General features: G+C 42.8%; 1 protein-coding gene across 1 annotated transcript in view; it reads left to right on the top strand.

Moving 5' to 3' along the window:
* LOC132385082 (tumor necrosis factor receptor superfamily member 11B-like) overlaps nucleotides 1-13,649 on the top strand; it is a 62,405-nt gene extending 48,756 nt beyond the window's left edge. The window contains exons 3-4 of the mRNA XM_059956844.1: nucleotides 1,363-1,578; nucleotides 13,101-13,649. Of these exons, the coding sequence (XP_059812827.1) occupies nucleotides 1,363-1,578; nucleotides 13,101-13,390 (506 nt within the window). The 3' untranslated portion in view covers nucleotides 13,391-13,649. The remainder of the gene's footprint in view (nucleotides 1-1,362; nucleotides 1,579-13,100) is intronic.
* The last annotated feature ends 6,823 nt before the right edge of the window (nucleotides 13,650-20,472 follow it).

Here is a 20,472-nt window from a genome sequence, read left to right as displayed (position 1 = left end):
GCGTGGCGCTATCACAGCTCAGGACCTCGAAGTTTGGAGTTCAATTACTGCGGTATCTGTAAGGAGTCTGTACATTCTTCCTGTGACCCCGTGGGTGGCGACCGGGTGCTCTGGTTTCCTCCCACTGTCCAAAGATGTACCATTTAGTAGGTGTATTGGTCATTGTAAATTATCCTGTGATTCAGTTCAGGTGTGGGTGAGCATGTCTCTCCATCCATCATGGTCCCTGACCCTCCGAATTGTAGTTGTTGCCTCCCCTGTTTCTAACCGTGATGTTAATCCATCTATCATTTCCATTCTCTGCCTGCCTCTGCTTCTTTTCCCTTCCAGCTTTCCAGCTGTAACTAAATGTTCTCACGTTTCTCTTCGCATGATGTGTCCAAAGAATTTTCTTTGCTGTTTTTTGATGTTTTTCAGTAATGTACATTTTGTTTTTGTTCTCTGTAGAACTTCTTCATTGGTTATCCTGTCCGTATACGAGATGCATAGCATTCTTCTGAGGAACCACATCTCTGCCTCATTGATTCTTTTTTCCATTGCGTTTGTGATGGTCCATGACTCGCAGCCACACATCAATATAGGGAGAATGTAGCAGCTGAGAGTTCCAAGGCGGATGTCAATTGCCATTTTTTTGTTCGTTAGGAGGTTTCTCATTTCTGTAAATGCTGTTCTTGCTTTTATGTCTGTTTCGCATTTGCCATCAGATGTTACCCATGTTACCTGAAGTTGTGAACTTGTTTCAGGATTTCATTTCCCAATATGATCCAACAGTTTGGGATATCAGGTTTCTTTGATATTACCATTACTTCAGTTTTCTCTTTGTTTAAGGTTAGGCCTAGTCTTTCGCTCTCTGTGTTGATGGTAGATACTAGTTTCTGTAAATTTACTTCACTGTTTGGTGTCAGTACTGTATCATCCGCATAGCGGAGGTTGTTGATATTGTATCCTCCTGTACTTATTTCAGGTAGATCTTGTACGGTTCTCGTGATGTTTTCACCAGACAGGGAGAGCAGGTCTGGTGATAGAACACAACCCTGTCTGACTCCTCGCTTTATTGGCTCAAATTCATCAATCTCGTTGTCTATCCGTGTGGCTGCACTTTGTTGCCAGTAGAGATTCCTGATTATTCTTAGATCTTTTCCGTTGATATTAATATCTTTAAGAATTCTCGTGATGACTTGGTGTTTCACTGTGTCTAAAGCTTTTGTGTAGTCAATGAAACAGAAGTGATCCTGTGATTAGGCTTGGGTTAAATATGCGGGGGATGGGTGGCACGGCTCATTCTGCAAGAGCAGCCCGTTCCGCACTGTTTGTCTGAATAAATAAATAAATACAATTCCCAACGTCCTTTTGTCTCCCCAGGAACACCTTATATTGATACGGAGTGCATGCCATGCCCAAAGGGTTTCTTCTCCAGGAGCAAGTCTGCCTTAGAACCCTGTCGAAAACACACCAACTGCTCACTGTTTGGTCTGAAACAAGTTCTTCAAGGAGATGCATTTCATGATAATACGTGTCATCCTTGTGAGAAAAAAAATGCATCATCCCCAGAGTGCTTGGACCCACCAGTAGAGAAAGGTAACCCTTGGCTGTCATGTTCATGAGCAAAATCAGAATCAGGCCCCGATTAGCCGCGCTGGTTTCTTGGATATAAGACAAACTGAGTGACAATTATGTAATTAAATGAAATACTGAACAAATTAGAACAATACTATTACAATACAATAAAACTGCGTATTACTTCCGAATGCTTACGGTTGGAGGAATTCTTCCGCATCGCATTCTTTTGACTGTAAATGAAAAAAACCAGTACAGACACTTAGTGCAGATAATGGACTGCCATCACATCTTCATTCATGTGTAACATTCAAGATGATTGTCAATACTTTAAAATTCTTTGCAGTTCATAAATTGCTGAAGTAGTAAAATAGTTCCATTTTCACTCCCAGCTCCTTCAGGGATGGCTAAGCCTGAATGCTTGAAACTGCAGTGAGCAAAATAGTTCTGAATTTTCTTACTGCTCATTCCTCATCAGTTATCAGTGATGAAACTCGCTGCTTTTTGAAAACAATCACGCATAGTTGACACTATTTTAAAAACTTTGCTCAAACCACAGTGTATTGTCTACCAGCCAAATAAATGCACAGAGAATTAGGTCATTTATTCATGGTTGATCTTCTTTTCCTTCCCACAGCCCAATTCAAAGATTCAAAGGTCCAGTTTACATTTCAGAGAAATGTAAACAACATGCAGAAGATCCTGTAATTTTTTTTTTCAAAACCATCCACGGAAACAGAGGAATGACACAAAGAATGAACAATAGTTGAGTGTTAGGACCCCAAAGTCCCCTCTTGCGTGTAAGAGGCAGAAAGCAACGATACCCCCTCACCCCACCAGCAAAAAAAGCATCAGCACTCACCACTGAGCACTCAAGCATGAGCAAAGGCACAGACTCGCAGTTACCCCAAAGGCTTCACGTTTTACCTGGCATTCGACATACCACGGGCTCTTTCTCCCTAATAAGGGATAAGGAGGTGGCTCCATTTTCCCAGCGAGTGGGGAAACATAACAAACAACTCGCTGGTTTATGATGTTAAAAGTCCATTACATCACTTTTTTTGAGCTCTGTGCCTGAAGGTCTTAAAGATCATGGGTTTCCAGGCACCACTTCTCACCACTTCTGCATAAAAACTTACCCATGACATCTCCTCTGTACCTACTTCCAAGCACTTTAAAACTATGCCCTCTCATGGTAGCCATTTCAGCCCTGAGTATCCACACAATCAATGGGGTACATAAGCTAAAGAGGAAAATCACCTCTCGGCTCTTAAACTCAATCCCATGATTGATGAAGGCCAATGCACTGTATGACTTCTTAACCACAGAGTCAACCTGCGTAGCAGCTTTGTGCATCCTATGGACTCAGACCCCAAGATCCCTGTAATCCTCCACACTGCCATTAATGCTATATTCTGCCATCATATTTTACCTACCAAAATGAACCACCTCACACTTATCTGGGTTGAACTCCATCTGCCACTTCTCAGCCCACTTCTGCATCCTACCAATGTCCTGCTGTAAACTCTGACAGCCCTCCACACTATCCACAACACTCCCATCCTTTGTGCCATCAGCAAATTTACTAGCCCATCCCTCCACTTCCTCATCCAGGTCATTTATAAAAATCACAAAGAGTAGGGGTCTCAGAACAGATCCCTGAGGCACTCCACTGGTGACCGACCTCCATGCAGAATATGACCTGTCTACAACTACTCCTTGCCTTCTGTGGGCAAACCAGTTCTGGATCCACAAAGCAATGTCCCCTTGGAACCCATGGCTCCTTACCTTTTCAATAAGCCTTGCATGGGGTACCTTATCAAATGCCTTGCTGAAATCCATATACACTACATCTACTGCTCTACCTTCATCAATGTGCTTAGTCACATCCTCAAAAAATTCAATCAGGCTCATAAGTCACGACCGGCCTTTGACAAAGCCATGCTGACTATTCCTAATCATATTATGCCTTTCCAAATGTTCATAAATCCTGCCTCTCAGGATCTTCTCCATCAACTTACCAATCACTGAGGTAAGACTCACTGGTCTATAATTTCCTGGGCTATCCTTACTCCCTTTCTTGAATAAGGGAACAGCATCTGCAACACTCCAATCCTCCGGAAACTCTCCCATCCTCACTGATGATGCAAAGATCATTGCTAGAGGCTCGGCAATCTCCTCCCTCGCTTCCCACAGTAGCCTAGGGAACATCCCATCCGGTCCCAGTGATTTATCCAACTTGATGCTTTCCAAAACCTCCAGCACATCCTCTTTCTGAATATCTACATGCTCAAGCTTTTCAGTCCACTGCAAGTCATTCCTACAATCACCAAGATCCTTTTCCACAGTGAATTCTGAAGTAAAGTATTCATTAAGTACCTCTGCTCTTTCCTCCGGTTCCATACACATTTTCCCACAGTCACACCTGATTGGTCTATTTTTGGACATCTTACCCTCTTGCTCTTCACAAACTTATAGAATATCTTGGGGTTTTCCTTAATCCTGTCCACTAAGGACTTCTCATGGCCCCTTCTGGCTCTCCTAATTTCATACTTAAGCTCCTTCCCGCTCGCCTTATAATATTCTAGATCGCTATCATTACTTAGTTTTTTTTAACCTTTCATAAGCTTTTCTTTTTTCTGGACTAGATTTACAACAGCCTTTGTACACCATTGTTCCTGTACTCTACCATCCTTTCCCTGCGTCATTGGAACATACCTATGCAGAACCACTCGCAAATATCCCCTGAACATTCCTTCCGTACTCTTCCCTGAGAACATCTGTTTCCAATTTATGTTTCCAAGTTCTTGCTTGATAGCCTCATATTTATCCTTACTCCAATTAAGTGTTTCTCTAATTTGTCTGTTCCTATCCCTCTCCAATGCTATGGTAAAGGAAACAGAATTGTGTTCACTATCTCCAAAATGCTCTCCCACTGAGAGACTTGACACCTAACCAGATTCATTCCCAATACCAAATCAAGTACAGCCTCTCCTCTTGTAGGCTTATCTACATATTGTGTCAAGAAACCTTCCTGAACACACCTAACAAACTCCACCCCACTTAAACCCCTCTCTCTAGGGAAATGCCAATCAATATTTGGGAAATTATAATCTCCCACTATAACAACCCTGTTATTATTACCTCCTTTCCAGAATCTGTCTCCCTATCTGCTCCTCAATGTCCCTGTTACCATTCTCCTGCCTTCTCCCCATAGCCTTTGTCAACCCTACTTATCAAGAACCTATCAAGTCATCGCTGTTATTGTCATTTCGACCATAACTGCTGGTACAGTACATAGTAAAAATGAGACAAGGTTTTTCAGGGCCATGGTGTGTTACATGACACAGTACAAAAAACTAGACTGAACTACGTAATAAAAAAACAACACAGAGAAAGCTACACTAGACTACAGACCTACACTGGACTGCGTAAGGTGCACAAAAACAGTGCAGGCATTACAATAAATAATAAACAGGACAGTAGGGCAAGGTGTCAGTCCAGGCTTCGGGTATTGAGGAGTCTGATAGCTTGGGGGAAGAAACTGTTACGTAGTCTGGTCGTGAGAGCCCGAATGCTTCGGAGCCTTTTCTCAGATGGCAGGAGGGAGAAAAGATTGTATGACGGGTGCATGGGGTCCTTCATAATGCTGTTTGCTTTGCGGATACAGCGTGTAGTATAAATGTCTGTGATGGCGGGAAGAGAGACCCCGATGATCTTCTCAGCTGACCTCACTATCTGCTGCAGGGTCTTGCGATCCGAGATGGTGCAATTTCCAAACCAGGCAGTGATGCAGCTGCTCAGGATGCTCTCAATACAACCCCTGTAGAATGTGATGAGGATGGGGGGGAGGGGGTGGTGGGAGATGGACTCCACATCAACTCCCACTTCCACTTCTGCTATCAACCTCCACTTTAAATATACCCAATGACTTGGCCTCCACATCAATCTGTGGCAATTAATTCGACAGATTTACTATCCTCTGGCTAAAGAAATTCTTTATCATCACTGTTCTAAAGGGTTGGCCTTGTATTCTGAAACTCTCCTCTTATCTTAGACAGACAGACAGACATACTTTATTGATCCCAAGGGAAATTGGGTTTCGTTACAGCTGCACCGGACTGCTCCACTATAAAGAATATTCTTTTCACATCCAGTCCTTCAATATTCAATAGGTTTCAATGAGATTCCCCGCCCACCCCCTTGTTCTTCCAAGTTTCACATACTTCCCTATGCTATATTTCATCAGCCAATTTGTGTCATTTCATGATGCAAAGATAGCCAAAGTAGAGTTTTGTTTAGTTCATTGTTTCCTCAGTTGATTCTAATACAAAAGACTTGCACAAGAATACCATTGTACATGACTCATAACCACAAATATCAACTTTCAAGTGAAAGAGGTATAAAACAGACTGCAACTATTGTCTGCTGGGCTGACTTTGGACTGGGCTTTCACCCCTATGTGTCACTCAGTTGCTGGGATAAGCAGCACTGTGACCTTCCTGGAGTAGGTCACACTCTTCCTAGTCACACTCATAAGAGCAAATAAAATTCTGGAACATGGTCCCTGGGTGCTGATTCAAGCTTTAGCCTCCATTAAATTAGCTTTCCTACAGACTACCTGATTTTCCTTTGCTATATGCTAGTGGCCCTGAAAAAGAGGTTCGGAAATCAAGTATTAAGCACAAGAGACTCTACAGATACTGGAAACCTTGGGGGTTATACGTGACGTGCTAAAAGAACTCAGCAGATCATTCGTATCTATGGAAGGGAATAAAGTCCTGACAACACCCTGATGAGCCTTGGCGGTGGGGGAGGGGGGGTGGGAGGGGGAGAAGGAGGAAGAAAATGTGTTGTGAAATGGGATGAGGGGAAGTTGGAGGAGGAAGTTGTAAACAGAATCATAATCAGGTTTACTAACCCCCAGCAGATGTTATGAAATTTGTTGTTTTTTTGACAGCGGTACATTGCAATAGATCATAGTAAAACCATAAATTAAAATGAGAAGTCTCTATAAAAAATAAATTGAATAAGTAGTGCAACAAGAAAGATAAAAGTAGTGTGGAAGCGTTCATGGGTTCATTGTCCGTTTAACAAACTGATGACAGAAGGGAAGAAGCTGTTCCTGAAATCTTGTGTATGTGTCTTCAGATTCCTGCACCTCTGAAAGAGGGAAGTGAAAAGTTTCAGAAAGACAGGAAAAAGAGGAGGATAAAATGAGGCAACAACCTAGTTATCTCCTTTTTGCTTCATGTGCTTTCCATAGCAACAATCTTGTGACAGCTGGTAGCGTAGAAGTTTAACATAACAGTTTACAGTGCCAGCGAGCTGGGTTCAGTTCCCACCACTGTCTGTAAGGAGGTTTTCCATCGAGATTTCAAAAACAAACAGGTTATGTTTATTAATTTGCAGGCATATGCTATACTGGCGCTGGATATATGACACCACTTGTGGACTGCATTGTTCATTGACACAAATGATGCATTTCTCTGTAGGCTACATGTGACAATTAAAGCTAATCTATAATCTTTAAATCATTATTATTTACTCCCTGTCCCCTTAATATCTTCATCTTAGCCAGTTACATCATTTTGCCCACTGGGCTACAAGCTAAAAATAAAGATCATCAGAAAAGTGAATTAGAATTTATGTTCGAATCAGGATTAATATCATTGGCATATGTCATGAAATTTGCCATTATACAACAGGAGGACAGTGAAATTTATTATAATAGAAAGATAGATTACAGTAAGAAGTGTTTTTATATATATTAAAAACTTAAATAAGTAGTGCAAAAAGTGAAAAAAAATTAAAAATGTATTGTAGCCGCGTTGAATATCCATTGAGAAATTGGATGACAGGGGGAAGAAGCTGTTGTTAAATCATTGATCGTATGACTTCAAGCTCCTATACATCCCTGCTGATAGAAGCAATGAGAGGAGGGCATGTCCTGGCTGATGGGGATCCTCAAAGACGGATGCCACCTTTTTGAGGCATCACTCCTTGAAAACTTTCTGGATGCTGGGCCAGTTAATGCCCATGATGGAGCTAACTGAATTCACAACTTTCTGCAGCTTATTTCAATCCTGAGTAGTGTCCACCACCCCCCACATACCAGACGGTGAAGCAGCCAGTTAGAACGCTCTCCATGGTACATCAGCAGGAATTTGTGAGTGGCTTACCCAACATACCAAAAGTCTCCAAACTCCGAATGAAATACAACCACTATCCTGTCTTCTTTGTAAGTATCGATATGTTGGCCCAGGATAGATCCTCGGGGATGTTGACACCCAGAAACTTGAAATTGCTCGCCCTTTCCACCTCTGATCCCTTGATGAGGGTGCATTCCCTTGTCTTTTCCTTTCAGAAGTCCACAATCAACTCTTGGTCTTACTAATGTGAGTTGAAGGTCATTGCTGTGAAAACCACTCAACCAGCGGATCTAACTTGTTGCCTGGATTAGGGAACATGCCTTATGAAAACAGGTTGAGTGAACTCGGCCTTTTTTCCTTGGAGCGACGGAGGATGAGAGGTGACCTGATAGAGGTGTATAAGATGATGTGAGGCATTGATCGTGTGGATAGTCAGAGGCTTTTTCCCAGGGCTGAAATGGCTGCCACAAGAGGACACAGGTTTAAGGTGCTGGGGAGTAGGTACAGAGGAGATGTCAGGGGTAAGTTTTTTACACAGAGAGTGGTGAATGTGTGCAATGGGCTGCCGGCAACGCTGGTGCATGTGGATATGATAGGGTCTTTTAAGAGACTTTTGGATAGGTACATGGAGCTTAGAAAAATAGGGGGCTATGGGTAAGCCTAGTAATTTCTAAGGTAGGGACATGTTCGGCACAACTTTGTGGGCCGAAGGGCTTGTATTGTGCTGTAGGTTTTCTATGTTTCTAACTTGCTCCTGTATGTCTTCTTGTCACCATCTGAAATTCTGCCAATAGTTGTGTTGTCATCAAATTTGGATTTGATTTAGAGCTGTGCTTAGCAACAGTCACAGGACTAGAGCAAGCAGAGCAGTTGATTATCAGCAGGGATGAGATGTTATTACCGATCCACACAGGTTATGGTCTTCCGATGAGGAAGTCAAGGGTCCATTTGCAGAGGGAAGTAAGGAGGTCCGGGCTTTGGAGCTTTTTGAACGGAACTGTAGGGATAATTTTGTTAAACACTACGCTGTTGGCAATAAACAACGACCTGTTTATACACTAAGTATTAGTGTTGTTCAGGTTTCCAAGACAGTGAGAAGATTCAATAAAACAACATCCACTGTCAACCTATTGTCCATCCCTATATGACCCAGTATTAGAATTCATTCTGTTAGAGAGATGTAATATATCTGCAGTAAGAATCCAGCTGTGGATTAATTAACTGTAAACATCAGAGTGAGGTTGTTCAATTGTTACACCGGAAGATGGGGGAGTAGGGGAGTGTTTACAGCTTGTGCTGCTATGGAAACTGAAACATCAAACAATCAAGCTGAGATGGCAACTGTAAATATTCCAAATAAGAAGAAATTTTCAAAGGGAAGAAGGACGCTACCATGGCTGACAAGTGAAGTCAGAGCCAAAGTAAAAGCAAAAGACAGGGCATACAAGGAAGCCAGAGGTAGTGGGAAGATAGAGGATTGGGGAGCTTTTAAAAACTATCAGAAGGAAACTTGGAAGCTCATTAGGAATGCATCCTTGGGTTCTGAAGGAAGTAGCTGGAGAGATTGTGGAGGCATTAACGATGATCTTTCAAGAATCAATAGATTCTGGCATGGTACTGGCTGAATGGAAAATTGCAAATGTTACTCTATTTAAGAAGAGTGGGAGGCAGCAGAAAGGAAACTATAGACCTGTTAGCCTGATATCAGTGGTTGGGAAGTTGTTGGAATCGATTGCTAGGGATAAGATTATGGAATACCTGGAGGCACATAACAAGATAGGTCAAAGCCAGTATGGTTTCCTGAAAGGAAAATCCTCCCAGATTGCAATTCTTTGAGGAAATTACAAGCAGGGTAGACAAAGGAGATGCAGTAGACGTGGTGTACTTGGATGTTCAGAAGGCCTTTGATGAGGTGCTGCAGCCTCCTTAGCAAGATAAGAGCCCATGGAATTACAGGGAAGTTACTAGCGCGTGTGGAGCATTGGCAGTTCGGCAGAAAACAGAGAGTGGGAATGAAAGGGATCTTATTCTGGCTGGCTGCCGGTTACCAGTGGAGTTCCACAGGGGTTGGTGTTGGGACTGCTGCTTTTTATGATGTATGTCAATGATTTGGACTATGGGATTAATGGATTTGTGGCTAATTTTGCCGATGATACAAAGCAGAAGAGCCTGCAGAGAGACTTAGACAGGTTGGGGAAGTGGCAAATGAAATACAATGTTGGAAAGTGTATGGTCATGCACTTTGGTGGAAGAAATAAAAGGGCAGACTATTATTTAGTTCGGGACAGAATTCAAAATGCAGAGATGCAAAGGGACTTAGGAGTCCTTGTACAAGATACCCTAAACGTTAATCTCCAAGTTTAGTTGGTTTTGAAGAAGGCGAAGACAATGTTGGCATTCATTTCCAGAGGTATAGGATATAAGAGGAGGGATGTGTTGTTGAGGCTCTATAAGGAACTTGTGAGAGTACACTTGGAGTATTGTTTGCAGTTCTGGGCTCCTTATTTTAGAAAGGATATATTGATATGGTAGAGGGTTCAGAGAAGATTCAGAAGAATGATTCCAGGAATTAAAGGGTTGCCGTATGATAACATGGCTGAATGGATAACATGGGCATCAGGCCAGATCAGTTTAGTTATTTTGAGATACAGTGCAAAACTGGCTCTTTCAACCCAAAGAACCACATTGCCTAGCAACCCACTTATTTAACACAAACCTAATCAGAGGACAGTTTACAGTGACCAGTTAACCTTCTACTCAGTAAGTCTTTGGACTGTGGGAGGAAACCAGATCACCCAGAGGAAACCCATGCACTCACAGGAAGAACATACAGACTTTCTTACAGAGGACACCAGTATTGAACTCCAAACTCTGACACTCCGAGCTGTAATAGAATATAACTTCCTTGTCAATGAGCTTACAGCGTTACTTCAGTCTGTGCAAAACAGATATCTACAATGCATGCAGTATAGCTTAATTTTTTTAAATTTCCCATATTTACATGCAGCAAGTGACTTCTGTAGTCCATAACACTCAAAAGCCATTGGCAAGCTGGGGTGTAGCTTTATTCGGGAAGAAGCTGTTTCTTAGTCTACTGTTTTGGCTAAGATGTTTCTATGATGTTTCTAAGAACTTTTTAAAAGCTACTTATTAATGCTTTTTGGGAGGGTGATTTTAGATGCATATCATATTTATACTGAGTTAAATATTGCATGTAATTAGTTTTGCTACAATAAGTGTATGGGACACTGGAAAAATGTTGAATTTCCCCTTGGGGATGAATAAAGTATCTATCTATCTATCTATCTATCTATCTATGTCTTCTACCAGATGGCAGGAGACTGAACAGACTGTGTCTGGGACGGGATGGTTCTTTAATGATGTTACAAGCACACCACAGGCATTGAGAGGTGTAGGTTGCTCCAGGTCTGGTAGCTGAATCCCAATAATGTCCTGACCCATCCTAATCACCCATTAGCATCACGCTAATGACTACAATAACTGGTTATAAGGTGTCATGTGGGGGCCTTGGCTTACTTGCCAGTCGAAAACCTCTTCCGCTGTGTCACTCATTGATTGGCCTGCTTAGAGGATGGGGCCGCTAAAGATCTGCTTACAGTATATGAAAGCTTTCAGCACAAACATGTGGCTCAGAAATATAAGTTCAAAGGTCAAAGTAAATTTATTTACAAAGTATGCATATATTACCATCTCCTACCTTGGGATTCATTTTCATGCAGGCATTCACAGAAGAAATTAAGAGTTATAGAGTCACATAGCATTATGTGCCATATCGTATAATGGAGGTGATCATAGCCTTTCCATGACCATGTGTTCTCTTGGCAAATTTTTCTACAGAAGTGGTTTGCCATTGCCTTCTTCTGGGCAGTGTCTTTACAAGACGGGTGACCGCGGCCATTATCAATACTCCTCAAAGATTGCCTACCTGGCATCAGTGATCGCATAACCAGCACTTGAGATCTGCACCAGCTGCTCATATGACCGTTCACCTCTCCCATTGCTTCCTGTGATTCTGATGGGGGGGGGGGGATGAGGTGGGTGGTTGGCGGCTAAGCAAGTGCCACTCCTTGCCCAAGGGTGACCTGCAGGCTGGCAGAGAGAAGGAGCGCCTTACACCTCCTTTGGAAAAGATGTATCTCCACTCCACCACACAACTGTGTACTGAAGCACAGAGGCAGGTCGTTAGGCCCATCTAGTGCATGCTGGACTCTATTGTTCTACCTTGTCCCATTGATCGGCACCTGTACCATTGCTACCTCTCCTATCCTTGTACTTACCAAATTCCTCTTAAATGTTGAAATCGAACCCACATCTGGCAGCTCGTTCCACACTCAAAGTTCACAGTAAAATTTATTATCAGAGTACATACACGTCACCACATACAACCCTGAGATTCTTTTTCCTGGGGGCATACTCAGCAAATCTATAGAATAGTAACTGTAAACAGGATCAATGAAAGATCAAGTAAAATATTGAAGACAACAAACTGTGCAAATGCAAATATTAATAAATAGCAATAAATAATGAGGGCATGAAATAACAAGATAAAGAGTCCTTAAACTGAGGTAAGTTGTTGTGGGAGCTTCTCAATAGATGAGTGTAGTTATCCCCTTTTGTTCAAGAGCCTTACTGTTGCAGGCTAGTAACTGTTCTTGAACCTGGTGTTGCAAGTCCCGAGGCTCTTGTACCTTCTACCAGGTGGCAACAGCAAGAAAAAAGCATGGCCTGGGTAGTGAGGATCTTTAATGATGGAAGCTGCTTTCCTACAAGTCACACCATACTCTGAGTGAAGCAGACCCCCTCATGATCTCCTTGAATATTTCGCCTTTCATCCTGAGATTATTTTTCCTGCAGGCATGCTCAGCAAATCTACTGTACACAGGATCAGTGAAAGATCAGGACTGTACCTTAGGCCAGAGAGAGGTGAATCTGTGGAATTCTTTGCCATAGTCAGCTGTGGAGGATGAGTTTTTATGTATATTTAAGGCAAAGATTGATAGATTCTTCATTGGTCAGGGCATGAAAGGAAATGGGGAGAAGGCAGGAGATTGGGGCTGAGAGAAAATGGCGGAGCAGACTCAGTGGGCCAAATGGCCTAATTCTGCTCCCATATCTCGTGTTCTCAAGCCTTGACCTCTAGTTCTAGCATCATTACAGATGGATTGTGACTTGTGCATTGAAATAAACTAAAAAACCATGAAAGAGAAAAAATTCGGAGTTGTACACTTTGTTCAAAGGTTCATTTATTACCAATGAGAAACAGCTAATGTGTAAAAGAAGACAAACTGTGCAAATTAATAAATAATAGCAAGAACTTGAAAGTGATTAATTGAAAATATAATCTTCCACACCTCTTCTGGTTTACCTCAGATATTGCACTGTGCGATGAAGCCATCTTTAAATTTATCGCTCATCAGAAGCTGACTTTGAAACAGTTGAGAATGCTGATGGAGAGTTTACCTGGAAAGGGAGCGAGTGCACAGCACTTACAGTGGCTGCAGAGGAGAAAAGCAGTCCGAAATCAAACGTTTGTTCAGCTGAAGCAATGGAAAATGGAAAATCCCAACATGGACACCGTTAGAGCACTAATTCATGCCCTGAAAAAGGCCAGCGCTCACAATGTGTACAAAAAGCTGTTGCGCAGGCTTCGACTAAACTAAGTTGGTAAGACTGGACTGGTGCAGCATGAAAAGCAATAGATTATGATAGTTTGTATGGATGTTTCTTAACTTTCACTGATAAAGTACTAAACTGATGCAAAAACATACTGTTTGGTATACTGTGTACAGGATTTAATTAAGGCTCTGTTGAACCAAAGGCCACATACATAAACAGTTCAAAACAATTCTGTTATTAACATAAAATTGAGAATTTGATATTTGCTGTTCACCTGTAACTTGGTAAATTACAAAAAATTGTAATAAAGATCACTAAATTAATCAATATTGTCTCACATCAAAGCAAAAAGCATAAATCTTTGCAGAAAGATTTGGCAACTTCAAATTCATTGACTTTTCTTACGTCAAACTATAAAGAATTGTGGATAACCTTATTTGTCAGACAGACTCATTTTCTAATGGAATATTTAGCATGCAAAGTTGCAATTGATAGTCAAAACATTTACTTGGAGAGCAGGTTGTAAGAGGCATTATTACAATAAAGCAGTGCATCTAAGTACACGACTTTATTGTAAAATACCTGGAATCTGATAGCATGAATGACCTGTGAGGATGTTTCAAATACAGGTAGCGTATCCAGTTCAGATCTTTGTATTGGGAGGAACATGCTGGGGAGACTACAGGTAACTTTTGTTCATGTAGCTTCAACAAATTCAATTATTTTCAAAAACAAGAGAAAATATGCTGCTGCTGGAAATCAAAGCAGCACACACAAAATGCTGGAGGAACCCAGCAGGCCAGGCATCGATGGGACAGAGTAACTAGTTGACGTTTTGGACTGAGACCCCTCATCAGGACAGTAGTAGTACAAAGTAGTAGGTGATAGGTGAAACCGGGAGAGGGAGAGCGGTGATGAGAAAGAGATAAAGGGCTGCAGAAGGGTGAATCTGATAGAAGGTCTTGGAAGAAAGGGCAGGAACAGGAGCACCCGAGGGAGGTGATGGACAGGTAAGACAGGTAAGGAAATGGTGAGAGAGGGAAATGGAAATGGGGAATGGTTAAAGGGGGGGACAATTACTGGAAGTTCAAGAAATCGATGTTCATGCCTTCAGGTTGGATGCTACACAGACAGACTATAACGTGCTGTTTCAGGTTGGATGCTACACAGACAGACTATAATGTGCTGTTTCAGGTTGGATGCTACACAGACAGACTATAATGTGCTGTTTCAGGTTGGATGCTACACAGACAGACTATAATGTGCTGTTTCAGATTGGATGCTACACAGACAGACTATAATGTGCTGTTTCAGGTTGGATGCTACACAGACAGACTATAATGTGCTGTTTCAGGTTGGATGCTACACAGACAGACTATAATGTGCTGTTTCAGGTTGGATGCTACACAGACAGACTATAATGTGCTGTTTCAGGTTGGATGCTACACAGACAGACTATAATGTGCTGTTTCAGGTTGGATGCTACACAGACAGACTATAATGTGCTGTTTCAGGTTGGATGCTACACAGACAGACTATAATGTGCTGTTTCAGGTTGGATGCTACACAGACAGACTATAATGTGCTGTTTCAGGTTGGATGCTACACAGACAGACTATAATGTGCTGTTTCAGGTTGGATGCTACACAGACAGACTATAATGTGCTGTTTCAGGTTGGATGCTACACAGACAGACTATAATGTGCTGTTTCAGGTTGGATGCTACACAGACAGACTATAATGTGCTGTTTCAGGTTGGAGGCCTCCCAGGTGGAATATATTTTAAGATTGCTCAGTCTAGGAAGCACCAGCAACAAGACATGGCCACTGTCTGATTCAATAGGGGTCCAACTGGCATTTCAAGTCAAATCAAATCGAAACAAGTTCAAGTTTAATTATTATTCAAATATACATGAATACAGCTGAATGAAACAGCATTTTTCTGGGGCTAAGGTGCAGAACATAGCCCATACAAAAGAGCGAGCACACACACAGTCACACACACAAAAATAAATATATATATAGCCCATGTCCCTCAAACTGCAGTTCTTGGCAGTCCACAGATAAACACACTCACACAATCCAGTTTGCCAATCCACTGATTAGACTCTGAGTGGAGGCACCAATGGCAGAGGCCAGGCCCCATCCGAGCACGGACACCATGCTACAACTCCTCCAGCATCTCCTCTCCTGGACTGCAGCAGCTGCCGAGCCGACAGCTTGGGACCTGGACTTCACTGCCACTGAGGCCACGCTGCACCGCCACCACCCGTCATGCAACAAAACAAGGGAAGCAGGCCTGTGGCATCATATATTAGCAATGTCCAACACAGTCTTGCAATGGCAAGGAAACAGCCAAGGCAATCGGCTACAGTCACACTGCCACCTTCCGCCATCAACTCCAATGTCTCCGATGCCTTCCTGCAGCAGCCAGATCCTCCACCAAAGAGCAGCCCATTGATGGCATAAACCTGCAGTACCCAAAGTTCTTGGAGTCCAGCAACATCTTGCTATCATAAAAAAAAGACATTTAAAAAAGTAATGAAGGATGGCACCCTCATTTGGTAAAAATTCTATCAACTTCATTGGTAACAGGTATGGTACTTCATATAGATTGGAAACCCACTTTCAGCAAAACTGCATCTTCTATCTTCATTTGGCATTTATACTCGATGCCTGACAGTCTCGATGTATCCCAGGTTAACTTGCCTATAGAATGGATTCCCTGGACTAATTCTATTATATAGGTAATTCCCATAAGACCATAAGACTTAGAAAAAGAAAGAATTAGGCTAATCAGTCTATTGCTGACAATCAACACTGGTGCACCTCAGGAATGTGTGATTAGCCCACTGCTCTACTCTCTCTATACCCATGACTGTGCGGCTAGGCATAGCTCAAATACCATCTATAAAGTTGCTGATGATACAACCATTGTTGGTAGAATCTCAGGTGGTGACGAGAGGGTGTACAGGAGTGAGATATATCAACTAGTGGAGTGGTGTCGCAGCAACAACATGGCACTCAACGTCAGTAAGATGAAAGAGCCGATTGTGGACTTCAGGAAAGATAAGGCAAAGGAACACATACCAGTCCTCAGAGAGGGATCAGAAGTGGACAGAGTGAGCAGTTTCAAATTCCTGGGTGTCAAGGTCTCTGAGGACCTAACGTGGTCCCAGCATATCGATGCAGCTATAAGAAGGCAAGATAGTGACTATACTTCCTTAGGAGTTTGAAGAGGTTTGGTATGTCAACAAAAACACTCAAAAACTTCTATAGATGTGCCATGGAGAGCATTCTGACAGACTGCATCACTGTCTGGTATGGAGGGGCTACTGCACAGGACTGAAAGAAGCTGCAGAAGGTCATAAATCTAGTCAGCTCCATCTTGGGCACTAGCCTACAAAGTACCCAGGACATCTTCAGGGAGCGGTGTCTCAGAAAGGCAGCATCCATTTTTAAGGACCTCCAGCACCCAGGACATGCCCTTTTCTCACTGTTACCATCAGGATGGAGGTACAGAAGCCTGAAGTCGCACACTCAGCCATTCAGGAACAGCTTCTTCCCCTCTGCCATCAGTTCCAAAATGGACATAGAACCCATGAACACTACCTCACTTTTTTAGTATCTATTATTTGTTTTTGTATGATTTTTAATCTATTCAATATACATTTAACACCCTGGGAAAGGTTTTACTGTTAACATAACGGTCTTTCTGTAGAAAAAGTGTTTGAGTTACGGTTAGAGATTACGGGTGCTTTGGAAAGTGAGCCGTCCAATGAGGGGAGTGTGTTTTCGTGCTGTGTGCCTGACACCGGTGTGAGCTGGGTCTATCATTTGCCGGGAGATGAAGGGAGAAAACGTCGGAGGGAAGAAGTTGTAGGACTTGGCCTGGAGCTGGGCCAGGATTCAACGAAGCCTGGGGGGGGTCGAAGGAAGTTCGGCGAAGGGGAAGATCATGAGCTCCGACTTGTGTACATTGGACTGCTTCATTAAAATGTGCTCTTTTCTTTTAATTTTGCTTTTTTTTTTACTAACCCTTTAGTCAAGTTAAGAATTATAAAGCTAAATATTTTAATTGTATGCGGTGCACTGTCTGTTATTTCGCAGCACTGATTTGTAACAGAGTAATGAATTACACAGCATCCACACAAACAGGGGGTTTTGGGGTTTTGCACCTCAATCTCACGTCTGTCGGGCCAGAGATTGTCTTCCCTAGATTTACGCAGCTGACGGAAGCAAAGTGTATCATATGTATACTCTAATTGATTTGCTTATTTAATTATTTTTACTTTTTCTCTTCTATATTATATATTGCGTTGAATTGCTGCTGCTAAGTTAACAAATTTCATGACACATAGAAACCTAGCAAAACTACAGCACAATACAGGCCCTTCGGCCCACAATGCTGTGCCGAACATGTACTTACTTTAGAAATTATCTAGGGTTACCCATAGCCCTCTATTTTTCTAAGCTCCATGTACCTGTCCAGTAGTCTCTTAAAAGACCCTATTGTATCTGCCTCCACCACCGTTGCCAGTAGCCCATTCCACGCATTCACCACTCTGCGTAAAAAACTTACCTCTGACATCTCCTCTGTACCTAATTCCAAGCACCTTAAAACTATGTCCTCTAGTGCTAGCAATTTCATCCCTGGGAAAAACCCTCTGACTATCCACACGATCAATGCCTCTCGTCATCTTACACACCTCTATCAGGTCACCCCTCATCCTTCGTCGCTCCAAGGAGAAAACTCCAAGTTCACTCAATCTATTCTCATAAGGCATGCTCTCCAATCAAGTGACACCTGCCGGTGATAATAAACTTGATTCTGATTCCAATTCTGAATCTGAATCTGCTGTGCCATTCAATGATGGCCGATTTATTATCCTCTCAACCCTATTCCCCTGCCTTCTCCGGTAACCTTTCACCCCCTGACTAATTAAGAACCTATCAACCTCCACTTTAGATATACCCACTAACTTGGCCTTCACTGTCTTCTGTGGCAATAAATTCCACAGATTCACCATCATCTGACTAAGGAAATTCCTTCTCTCCTCCTTTCAAAAGGACATTCTTCTATTCTGAGGATTTTCCCTCTGGTCCAAGATTCCCCCACTATAGGAAACACCCTCACTACGTCATCTCAAAGTTCAAAATTCAAAGCCTCCTGTCCCAATACACTGAGCTTTTCAATCTAGTCCAGTGCTTAAATTTTCCACACCTTGGGTAATCTAGATCTTGCTATATTCGATGGGCAATTGCACAAGGAGGGAACATTATCTTCTTAGCTATTAATATTGTCTCCTCTGCTTCATAGAAGTATATATCTAAATATTTCCTGGGAACAATAACAGAAAGTGAGGAAATTATTCAACAGGCCAGATAACATCTGAGGAAAGAGAAACTGAGTTAACGTTCCAAGTTACTATAAGTCAGCACTTAGTCCTCTTTCTACTTGTCTATTAACATGTAGAGTTGAAGAGACAAGATGCAACATGAAAGACGAAAGCCAATAGGGAAATGATCCCTTGAGCTTGCTGAATCCACACTGACCGAACATGTATGGCTGACCACACGTCTACAGCCCTTCAGAGCTCATGCATGCCCAAGGAGTCACCTTCTCTGTGGACCCAGGACTGTTTCTTGTGAAATTTCTTGACGAATAACAGACAGCATCTATATTGTGATGTTGACGATGGTCCCTACTACAGCATTCATTCTTTTCCCGGTTTCCTCGGTTCTGGGGTCTCAGCCTTGGGCAGCATAAGACCAATCAGCCCAGCAAATTGAAGAATAACCTCAATCTCCTGCCTTCTCCCCATAACTTTTCTCTCCCTGATGACTCAGGAACTTACCAACTTCCACTTTAAATATACCCAATACCTTGGCCACCACGGATGTGGCAGTGAATTCCACAAATTCACCACCCTATGGCTAAAGAAATCCCTTCTCCTCCCTGTTGTAAAGTGATGTCCTTGTATTCTGAGGCTGCCTTCTGGTCCTAGACCCCCCCACTAAGCATCCTCTCCACATCCACTCAGACTTCAAAGTTCAAAGCACATTTATTATCAAAGTATGTATTCTACATACTGTACAACCTTGAGATTTGTCAACTTACAGACAGTCACAATGCAAAGAAACTCAGCAGAGCTCATTAAAACTAAAGAAGACTATCAAACACCCAGTACACAGAGAAAAAATTGTACAAACAATAAAAGTAAGCAAAGAGCACTCAGAACTGAAGTTCACAAAGTGAGTCAGCAATCACTGCAGCCAATTCAGAAGCCTGTTAGTTGCAGGCCACAGCCTCAGTTCAGAGTCGAGTAAACCTCGCAGGGTGGCAAACTGATCACGCCCTAAGGCAGTCCGACATTGCCTTCAACCTCATTCTGGCAACGCCTGCGACAAGTGCCAAGCTGTATCGGCCTTTGCCCTTGGCTTGAACAGCATCGGTGCTGTGGAGAGTGGAGACTTGCTGCTTGGGCAACTGCCAGTCTTCCATACAACCTTGCCCAGGCCTGTTCCCTGGAGAGGACACTGCCATCCATCCTGGTCTTAGCTTAAATAATAATGAAGCAGCCCATAGAGAAGACGTCATCACGCTGACAGTGGTGGCATCCGTTAGTCTCACGAGACCATGGATCAGCGCCTGGAATGGTTTCCAGGGTGCAGGCCGGGGCAAGGTTGTATGGAAGACCACCAGTTGCCCAAGCAGCAAGTCTCCCCTGTCCATGACACCGATGTTGTCCAAGGGAAGGGCAAGGGCCGATACAGCTTGGCACCAGTGTCATCGCAGGAGATGACAGAACGAGGTTGAAGGCAACGTTGGACTGCCTTAGGGACTCCAGCTCCAGATTTGTCCTCAGGGTTTACTCCCTAAGCCTTTCCCATGAGTGGGTATGACCGCAAGGCAGCGGAGGTTTGAAACCAGAGTTTTCCCCTTCTGAGATGGACTGCCTTCCCTGGCTGACAAGCTCCATCTACCCAAACCTAACACAGTGGTGTCAAGAAAACAACCTCTCCCTCAATGTTGCAAAAATAAAGGAACTGTTTGTGGACGATAGGAGGAATGGAGACAGGCTCACCTAATTGACATCAATGGACTTGGGGTTGAGAGGGTAAA

Source organism: Hypanus sabinus, chromosome 1 (assembly GCF_030144855.1).
Source record: "Hypanus sabinus isolate sHypSab1 chromosome 1, sHypSab1.hap1, whole genome shotgun sequence".
Lineage (NCBI taxonomy): Eukaryota > Metazoa > Chordata > Chondrichthyes > Myliobatiformes > Dasyatidae > Hypanus > Hypanus sabinus.
Note: the sequence above shows the minus strand (reverse complement) of the source record. Positions and strands in the feature narration are given on the sequence as shown.